This window comes from Nicotiana tabacum, chromosome 8, assembly GCF_000715075.1.
Source record: "Nicotiana tabacum cultivar K326 chromosome 8, ASM71507v2, whole genome shotgun sequence".
In the NCBI taxonomy this organism is placed as follows: Eukaryota; Viridiplantae; Streptophyta; class Magnoliopsida; order Solanales; family Solanaceae; genus Nicotiana; species Nicotiana tabacum.
Window position 1 is genome coordinate 93,576,553 of NC_134087.1, and position 11,149 is coordinate 93,587,701.

Consider the following 11,149-nt stretch of genomic DNA (forward strand, 5'->3'; position numbering starts at 1 on the left):
ACTGGTTGTGTTGATTAATTATTCTGATATTATTTTTTATTGTTTGTTAGAATAACGCATACTTGAATTATTATTCCACCTGCTGCCAGGTATATATTATCCCGGTAATATTTTTTAATCCCAGAATTAATGTCAAACAAGGAATAAGATGGTACTAAACTTTTATCCAGCATTATTTTTACTTATCTATCATATCAAACGACCCTTAATTAAATTCTGATTAACAGGTTATAAGATAGGAGTACCACGGAGTACCACATGATTCTATTTTCCATCTTAATGAAGTATAACTAGTGCTATAGAAAAAAAGTACTCCTATGATAGCTATAGAATGTCGATATATACAAAACCAAAACGGAAGGCAGTTGTCGAAAAGAATAAAAAAGTAATTAAACAAAAAAGAAAAACAAGTTCTAGCTAGTCCATATATAACTTAAAAGTAATGGTAGTGTGATCGAGGGTATTAGATAAAGCAGCGCAAAACAGGAGCAGGTGCCGTCGGCCATAACATAAAATCATCGTTCTGATCATCAGGGGTTAAATTAAGATCCAGACATAATATTCTCTTGCTACTATTCGACTTGTTCAAAACTGGTACATTGACTGGGGCACGGTGACGCCTCATATGTCCACCTAAAGCCTGCCCCATAAAGAACTCCATCCCACAAATAGAACACTGGTGCATATTATTCTTTGGTTTTTTGGATTTGCTTCTGGCGTCTATGGATGATGATCTCAGCGATTTATGACTCGTCCTGTGGCCGCCTAGTGCTTGAAAAGATGAGAATCGTTTGTTGCATGTCTTGCATTCAAACGATGAAGTGTTATTGTTTAAACGAGACAACAGCATTGAGCAGTTAGCCATGGCTTGTGCTTCTACTTCACTATCGTCTTCTCTGCTTCTCTTCATGGCTGCCATGGTGTAAGAAATTTATTAATTAAAAGGATGAAGACACAAAGATATGCTTTGGTGTACTGCTTTTGAATCTCTGAATGAAATGTTAATTGCTTTCATGACTCTGTATACACACACATATATATATATATATATATATAGGTCAATCGAAGATAGGGCTTCTAACTGAACTCTGCGTGTTTTCTGTTAATGATATTTGCTCTTGTTGTATATTTTCAATACGTTGTATTTTCCTAGTTGATTAAGTTAGTCAGAAAGAGAGAGGTAACTAGTGTGTAAACTAAAGTGATAGGAATCTAGTACTTTGTAGGGTTTGCTATCTCACCGCGTTAGGCGCAATCATTGAATGGGAACTTTTCACATCATTCCATACCATCAGCTGAAGCAGATAGAGTGTAGTTACAAGGTGTGCTTCCACCAAGTTTCCACATTAATGATGAAGTTTCCATTATAATTCTTGGATTTTACGTATGAATTTGAGTTATATTAGTGAACGTGAAAATATTTTTTAAACTGTCAAATGATACAATGTATAGAGTTTAAAATTTATAACAATCAGGTCATTTATTAGTTAATGACATATAAATCTCTTGATGAGCTGTAAGAGAATCTTTATAATGTAACTTAATCCTAATCGGAGTAATACTTATCATAAAGATTACAATATAATATACTAATCATAACCAATATTTGCTTTTAATTACCTTGTAATGGTCCAATTATACAGATATTTTTTTTTATCATTAACGCGTAAAATTTATTGTTATCTTTTTTAAAAGCTTAAAACTTACCCTTCACTAATGTTAATGTATGATCGACTTGAATACAGGGCTTAGAAGACGAACGCGTAAGCGTATAATGTGGCTCGAAGAGGCGGACAAAGGGCTATTCTCTACTTTCCGGAGTAGTGATGGATGTACTTACTTGGCCCCCAAGTAATTGTGACCATGTTCTTTACCGTGCATAGAATTGTAGTTGACCGTCGTTAGTCTCAAAATTATCTGTCTCACCTGTTATTTATGAATATGGATTCTCGATCTTTCTCTATAGAATTATGGCATCATTAAATATAACAATATAAGAGCATGCGATGAGGCACAAAATTAACATTAAAAGCTAATGTCCAAATTAAATATCAAATCCTGTACTGATGTACGTTCCATAAGATGAAGTCTATAATTAAATGCATGGCCATCATACGTAACTAATGATAAGTTCGTGGAAAAAGTTTAAGTTTGAAAGGTTACAATAAGAGTTGCCAATATTTCTGATGTTTTCACACATCAACAAACTACTTATTTTCCAATAACGTCCTACTACAACCTTCCATCTCGATTTGACTACTTAACTAGATGATATTGTTAGGGATATAGTAGATATGCCCTAGATCCAATTTCATATTTGATGATTTTAACATATTTTTGTGAACGTTATTTGCTATAAAAATATATGGCATTCTTTTATTATAGTTATTATTAATTGTTTGATTAATTTGATAAGGTTCTTGATTAAATTTTGAGGCTTGTCATAGTGATAGAGATCATGATAATGAGAGCAAAGTCTCTTACAATTTAATCTAAATTTGTTCTTGATCGTAGGATTATTAATTTGGACATTAGTAATCCGGTTAGATCAATATTTATGTGATTGTCTTTATGGGATAAAGATTAGTTGATCTCATTAACTGAATCACATATATAGATGATGCATATAGAGATATGATTATTGAACCGACTCATTGGATAATTCCTAGTGGTTAGAATTACCATAAACTGTCAATAGGATATTCTCTTGAAGAATATGATGTAAGAGTTTCCTTTGACCTGAGATCGTCATAGTAATTGATAAGTTATTTGTTGTGCTTTAATACTAGACACCTATGGCTCTAGGGCGATAGTTGAAAGGATATTGGGTATGATTGAATACTTGTAGAATTAGTGATTGATCAATTGCAAGATGGAATCTGTCAACTCTTGGTAATGAGTTTAAGCTCTATGTTGTCATGAATTATAAACGACCAAACTAAGACCTTGGCCAGGGCAATTGAATGAAAGAAGAAAAGTGTTTCTTAGGTCATTCAATGGTCGATTATATTTGACATGAATACATAGTTGGTCGCCTATTTGGATTTGACAATTGAACCATATCCTAGGGTGACCCAGAGCTATAAGGACAGAAGGAATTACTACATTATTCTTCTATTGGTTCTTGAGAGCAAATTGTATACTTCATTCTATCCGGTCGTTAAGGAGTGTTACTAGACGCCACCCTTGATTAGTATATTGATGTGATCAATTTACTACCGGTTTAGTATTGAACATATGGGGTCGCACACTAACGAGTGTTCTGATCTTTGCTAAAGGATTAATTACTTTATTATTTGATAATTAAATTAAAGAATTTAATTAGTCAAATAAATTTAGTTATTAGTCTCAGTGAAATATTATTCTATTCTTTGCTAGCACATGGAGTGTAATTAATATTGTGAACAAATTGAGATTTTCTATTTGAAATAGAAAATTAAATTATCTCTTGGTTGAAATATATATATATATATATAAAAGATATGTATATAAATATTAATAAAGATTAATTTATCAATCCAATTAAGAATTGGATTGACGTGAAAATCGCCGGTTACTTCAACCCATAAGAATGGTATTGGTAGTTTTAATATAAAATATTATTTGGAGTAGCACTTAAAGTCCAATTTGGAATTGGACATTAACAGAACCTTCACGTCAAAGTCCTTAGGAAGGACGTTGGGCACCAAACCCATTAAGAACGAGATTCTGATTTTCGTTAGAAAATAATCGATGAAGTTTATTTTTGGAATAAATTTTTACCCTAAGTAAATTATTACCTCACCCAAATAGGAAAAGAGTTTATAGGTGATGCTATGTAAAGGGTGATGGAGAAAATTTGCCACATTATTAATTCTTGAGAAGAAAAAATGCTTTGTGAAAGTAAGAGTGTAATACCAAGCCAAGAGAGAAAATATAATTACAAGGAAAGTGTTTCTTGTTCTTCTAATTTGCGTTGAGATTTTTGAGAAAAACTTCAGCACAATTTTTTCGTTCAATTTGTTCGCGGGTTTCATTGATCAAAGAGTTGACAACAAGGATTGGACTCGGTATGGATACACATAGAGTCTTCGCACTATCGAAGAAATTTTGAAACGAAACTCTCTTCACCAGGTACGTCTTAGATCCGATCTTTGACATGTAAATAAATTTTAAACACGAAAAGATCTTCCTAGGATTGTTATTGTCTTCCGCTGCCTGTTACGAACACCTATATGCAATCCTTCAGTGGTATCAGAGCCGTGGTTTATTGTGTCTAAAATTTATTTACGAAATATTTTAAGATTATATTTGAAGAGTTCAAACTATAATACATGTGTATTATGCAATAGTCAAATTGTTTGAATGCATATGGATTGATATAATTTTATTGTGAATAAAATATATATACATATAAGTTAAACTATTGAGATAGTTCGTAACTTGAATTTGAAATTTTTGTATTAGATATGATTGTAATTTATAATAGGTTATTAGATTCTACTGTTATTTTAATTGTTATTAGTTCATGAGATGTTAATTAATAATAGTTTTCTGGCATGAATTATTTTTATGTGATATATAAGATAAACAAGTTAGAATATGTTGAATTTCGTTTTTATGTCACATGCTTGTTTGTTACATAATTTTGAATTATTTATTACATGTGATGTAAATCAATTTAGGACTAAGCATGTAGACAATTTGAACTAAATCACGTGCTATAAAAGATTTGATCTTCATGTTATTAAAAACTGTTTTAGTAACAATTCTCTCTTACTAAAATTTGAGTTCTTAAATAATAAAATATCTTATATTTTATTATAGAACTATCCATCAAAGTAAATAATTTTACTTATTTCTTGTTTATAAGGAGCGACCTGACTACCAGGAGACTTATAGTTCGTGAATATGTTAAAATTATTTATTGCATTAGATGCATGGATTGAAAGAATTATCTAATATTTTACTAGATGCCTGGACTACCCGGGGAGTCTAATATTTAATAAGTTCTTTGTTATCATGATGGTTGAACTCAACTATGCCAATAGGATCGACCTGACTACCAGGGGACTATTTGACATAGAGCTATTTAAGGAAATTGTATGGGGATAGAATTGGTAAGAGTACCTACCTTTAAAATATATGTGAGAAATGACTTGACTTCCAAGGGGCTCATACATATTGTTAAAGGATTCCTTTACTCCACTAACAGAAATAAAGATTTCCTGAACTATAATGAGGGTAAATAGTTTAAAATAATTAGTGAAAATATTATTTAGATAAAAGTTCATGTCTTTATGATATATGTAAATATGTTCTTATATTATTGCCTTTTCTTTTCTATATTTTAGATTTCTCAATATGTCTGTTATATCACTGCGTGAAATACTTGAGACCAACAAGTTGGTAGGACCAAACTTTGATGACTGGTATAGAAATTTGAGAATTTTTCTCATGCATGAAAAGCTCATTGATGTGATCGATAAGCCTACAAGGATAATCCCACCCGAGAATGATGTTCAAGGCACCAAGATTTATCAGAAACACTTACAAGAATGCCTTGTTATTAAACACATCATTCTCGCTTCTATGAGTTCTGAATTCCAGAGGAAACATCAGAATATGGATCCAACTACAATCATTGAATATCTTAAGAAGATGGTTGATACACTATTGGACATTGAAAACTCTCCAGTTGGACCCCTTGTCAATCGTATGATTGTTCTTACCGAAGAACATGAGAAGTTGGGGTACAAGCTTGGAAAAGAGCTTCTGAATATTTGATCTTGCAGTCAGTATATGATGTTGAATGTTTTCACTGTAAGAAGAAAGGGCATTGGAAGAGAAACTGCAAGGAGTATCTTGCAACTCTAAAGGACAAGAAACAAGGTGAGACATTAATGAAAAATGTTTTCAAGGTTTCTTTAGCTACTACTAATTCTTCACTGTGGGTATTAAATACTGGCAGTGGTTATAACATCTGCAATATATTGCAAGGGTTCAAGATAAGTAGAAAACTAAAGAAAGGAGAAGTTAATCTACAAGTTGGAAATGGTGCAAAAGTTGCGGCCGTAGCTGTAGGATCAATTTCTTTAATAATGCCTACGGGCAAAGTACTTATGTTGGATGATTGTTATTACGTTCCTAAATTTGTTTCGAACATAATTTCAGCTTCTATGTTAGACAAACATGTTTTTCGCATTAATATAGGTAATGGTATTTGCTCTATTAATTATGGTGATAATTTATATATGAATGGCTATCTCCAACATGATATTTATGTCTTACCTAATGTGAATGCTAATTCGATTATGCATATTTCAAGTCTTAAGAGGAAAGAGATGATCATGTAAATTATACATACCTTTGGCATTGTAGGCTTGGTCATATTGGAGAGAGAAAAACTTAACAAGTTGTACAAGGAAGGGTACCTTGACAAGTATGATTTTGAATCATATCCAACTTGTGAATCTTGTCTCAAAGGAAAAATGACCAAATCTCAATTTACTGGAAGTGGAGAAAGAGCTTCTGAATTATTGGGACTAATTCATACAGATGTTTGTGGGTCCATAAAAATTCAAGCTAGAGGTGGATATTCTTACTTAATCACCTTCACTGATGATATGTCAAGATATGGATTTGTGTATCTTATGAAACACAAGTCTGAATCTTTTGAAATGTTCAAAAGGTTCCGTAGTGAAGTTGAGAAGCAGACTCGTAAAAGTATCAAAGTACTAAGGTCTGATAGAGGTAGAAAATATCTTAGTGAAGATTTTACAAGATATCTCAAAGCGAATGGGATTCTCTCACAGTGGACACCTCCAGGAACACCACAACACAATGGTGTGTCTGAAAGGAGAAATCGAACCTTATTAGATATGGTGAGATCTATGATGGAGTTCACTAATCTTCCAATAAATTTATGGGGATATGATTTAGAAGCAGCAACATACTTACTTAATAAAGTTCCCAGTAAGTCAGTCTCTACAACACCATATGAGATATGGAAAGGATGTAAGCCTAACCTTAAACATATTAAAGTTTGGGGTTGTCCAACTTATGTTAAGAGACTATAGTCTGATAAACTTAACTCAAGATCTGATAAGTGTAGGTTTATTGGGTATCCCAAGGAAACAATGTGATATTGTTTCTATCACCCTGAAACAATGTGATATTGTTTCTATCACCCTTCTGACCATAAAGTGTTTGTGGCCAGAGGAACAACCTTTTTGGAAATGGAATTTCTTTTAGAAGGAAATTATAATGGAGAAATAGAACTTGATGAAGTTCAAGAAACTAATGAATCAACATAATATAAAAATCACGAGACACAAGTTAAAGAACCTTTATTGGATGTTTTGAAGTTGATAAGGAAGTTGTCATCTTCAACGGTTGAGGTTCAAGAACTAAATGTAGTTCAAGAACAGGTTAATGAACCGGTTCGAAACCAAATTGAACAACAACCAAATCCAGCACAAGGTGAACAAGTTGTACAAACACCTTTTAGAAGGTCTACACGAGAACGTCATGTACTAACTAGATTAAATCTAATGGTACAAGATGATGTATCAAATGAGGGTGATCATAATGATGATGACCCTAAGACCTATGAAGAGGCTATACAAAGTTCTGATTATGAGAAATGGAAAAAGGCCATGGAATCCATGAAGGAAAATAAAGTATGGACTTTAGTTGAACCTTCAAAGGATATAAAACCTATAGGTTGTAAATGGATTTTTAAGAAAAAGATTGGAGCATACGGAAAAGTGGAGACCTACAAAGCCCGTCTTGTTGCCAAGGGATATCGTTAAAAAAGAAGGAGTCGACTATGACAAGACTTTCTCTCCCGTGGCAATGTTCAAATCAATTCGTATTTTGCTTGCTGTAGCGGCATACTATGATTATGAAATATGGCAAATGGATGTGAAAATAACTTTCCTTAATGGTGAGCTAGAAGAGGATGTGTATATGACACAACCTGAAGGTTTCACATCTCCGTCTGATCATAATAAAATTTGCAAGCTACAAAGATCCATTTATGGGCTAAAGTAAGCTTCTCGAAGTTGGAATATTCGCTTTAACAAGACAATTGAAAAGTTCAATTTGTTAGATGCGAAGAAGAACCTTATGTGTACAAGAAGGTTAGTGGGAGCACAATTATATTCTTAGTATTGTATGTTGATAATATATTGCTCATAGGAAATGACATACTGGCATTGAAAAGTACCAAGATTTGGCTATTTGATTAGTTCTCCATGAAGGACCTGGGAGAAGTAGCTTATATATTGGGAATAAAGATCTATAGAGATAGAGCTAGGAAGCTTCTTGGACTTTCCCAGTCTTTGTACATTGATACCATTTTGAAAAGGTATATAATAGATAAGTCCAAAATAGGCTATCTACCGATAGGCACTGGAATTACTCTCAATATGGAGGATTATCCTAAAACACTTAAAGAGAGAGAACGCATGAGTAGGATCCCATACGCTAGTGCAGTGGAAGCTATCATGTATACCATGGCATGTACACGTCCTAATGTGGCTTATGCACTTGGAGTGACTAGCCGATATTAGGCAAATCCTGGTTAGGAACATTGGAAGGTGGTGAAGACCATTCTTAAGTACTTAAGAAGGACTACAGACCAATTCCTCATCTATGGAGATTCTGAGTTGAAACTTGAAGGTTATACTGATACAAGTTTCTCTTCAGATAAAGATGATAGCAAATCTATTTCTGGTTATGTATTTACCTTAAATGGTGGTGCAGTGAGTTGGAAAAGTTCCAAACAAGCTACATTAGCTGATTCAGTGACTGAAGCAGAATATATAGTAGCTAGTGAAGCTGCTAAGAAAGATGTATGGATGAAAAGGTTCTTAACTGAACTTGGTGTGGTTCCTTCAATAAAAGGTACAATTCCATTGTTGTGTGACAACACTGGAGCCATTGCTCGAGCGAAAGAACCAAAATCACACTAAAAATCCAAACATGTTCTGCCAAGGGATCACTTGATAAGAGAAATCATTGGACGTAGAGACGTCTAGATTCAAAAGATTGATGGAAAGGAAAATGCTCCATACATATTCACTGAAGCTCTTGGTGTAAAGGCGTTTGACAAGCACAAGTAAAAATTGGGAATGAAGTACAAGAGCGAATGGCTCTAGTGCAAGTGGAAGATTGTTAGGGATATAGTAGATATGCCCTAGATCCAATCTCATATTTGATGATTTGAATATATTTTTGTGAACGTTATTTGATATAAAAATATATGGCATTCTTTTATTATAGTTATTATTAATTGTTTGATTAATTTGATAAGGTTCTTGATTAAATTTTGAGGCTTGTCATAGTGATAGAGATCATGATAATGAGAGCAAAGTCTCTTACAATTTAATCTAAATTTGTTCTTGATCGTAGGATTATTAATTTGGACATTAGTAATCCGGTTAGATCAATATTTATGTGATTGTCTTTATGGGATAAAGATTAGTTGATCTCATTAACTGAATCACATATATAGATGATGCATATAGAGATATGATTATTGAACCGACTCATTGGATAATTCCTAGTGGTTAGAATTACCATAAACTGTCAATAGGATATTCTCTTGAAGAATATGATGTAAGAGTTTCCTTTGACCTGAGATCGTCATAGTAATTGATAAGTTATTTGTTGTGCTTTAATACTAGACACCTATGGCTCTAGGGCGATAGTTGAAAGGATATTGGGTATGATTGAATACTTGTAGAATTAGTGATTGATCAATTGCAAGATGGAATCTGTCAACTCTTGGTAATGAGTTTAAGCTCTATGTTGTCATGAATTATAAACGACCAAACTAAGACCTTGGCCAGGGCAATTGAATGAAAGAAGAAAAGTGTTTCTTAGGTCATTCAATGGTCGATTATATTTGACATGAATACATAGTTGGTCGCCTATTTGGATTTGACAATTGAACCATATCCTAGGGTGACCCAGAGCTATAAGGACAGAAGGAATTACTACATTATTCTTCTATTGGTTCTTGAGAGCAAATTGTATACTTCATTCTATCCGGTCGTTAAGGAGTGTTACTAGACGCCACCCTTGATTAGTATATTGATGTGATCAATTTACTACCGGTTTAGTATTGAACATATGGGGTCGCACACTAACGAGTGTTCTGATCTTTGCTAAAGGATTAATTACTTTATTATTTGATAATTAAATTAAAGAATTTAATTAGTCAAATAAATTTAGTTATTAGTCTCAGTGAAATATTATTCTATTCTTTGCTAGCACATGGAGTGTAATTAATATTGTGAACAAATTGAGATTTTCTATTTGAAATAGAAAATTAAATTATCTCTTGGTTGAAATATATATATATATATATACATATATATATATATATATATATATATATATATATATATATATATATATATATATATATATATATATATATATATATATATATATATATATATATATATATATATATATATATATATATATATATATATATATATAAGATATGTATATAAATATTAATAAAGATTAATTTATCAATCCAATTAGGAATTTATCAATCCATATAAATGGTGATGGAGAAAATTTACCGCATTATTAATTCTTGAGAAAAAAAATACGTTGTGAAAGTGAGAGTGTAATACCAAGCCAAGAGAGAAAATACAATTACAAGGAAAGTGTTTCTTGTTCTTCTAATTTGAGTTGAGATTTTTGAGAAAAACTTCAGCACAATTTTTTCGTTCAATTTGTTCGCGGGTTTCATTGATCAAAGAGTTGACAGCAAAGATCGGTCTCGGTGTGGATAAGCATATAATCTTCGCACTATCGAAGAAATTTTGAAACAAGACTCTCTTCACCAGGTACGTCTTAGATTTGTTCTTTGACATGTAAATAAATTTTAAATACGAAAAGATCTGCCTAGGATTGTCATTGTCTTCCGCTGCGTATTACGAACACCTATATGCAATCCTACAGATACCATACGAGATTTGGTAATATGTATCATTTACATTTAACAACCAATTTGGTTGCTTCACTTGACATAAAACCCTTATGAGTTATAGGTCGTTTGGTAGGGTGCACTAGGAAAGATAATACTACATGTATTACCTTTGATATTATTAATTTCTTGTTTGGTAGTATTTTTTAACCTATG

General features: G+C 32.4%; 1 protein-coding gene across 1 annotated transcript; it reads right to left on the reverse strand.

The window, feature by feature from the left end:
• Positions 1-463: 463 nt before the first annotated feature.
• LOC107782893 (zinc finger protein ZAT11-like) lies at positions 464-1,365 on the reverse strand. Its single transcript, XM_016603832.2, has 2 exons — positions 1,290-1,365; positions 464-912 (listed from the first exon to the last, which is right to left on the reverse strand). Exons 1-2 carry the CDS (start codon positions 1,363-1,365, stop codon positions 464-466), a joined length of 525 nt encoding a protein of 174 aa, XP_016459318.2.
• Between the last annotated feature and the right edge of the window lie 9,784 nt (positions 1,366-11,149).

What these genes read in the sequence shown, in the direction of transcription:
- LOC107782893 (XM_016603832.2), bottom strand. Translation starts at nt 1,365, where the DNA reads ATGGAAACTTCATCATTAATGTGGAAACTTGGTGGAAGCACACCTTGT. An exon ending in TCTATCTGCTTCAGCTGATG is followed by an intron (nt 913 to 1,289) that starts GTATGGAATGAT and finishes ACACCATGGCAG; the next exon opens with CCATGAAGAGAAGCAGAGAA.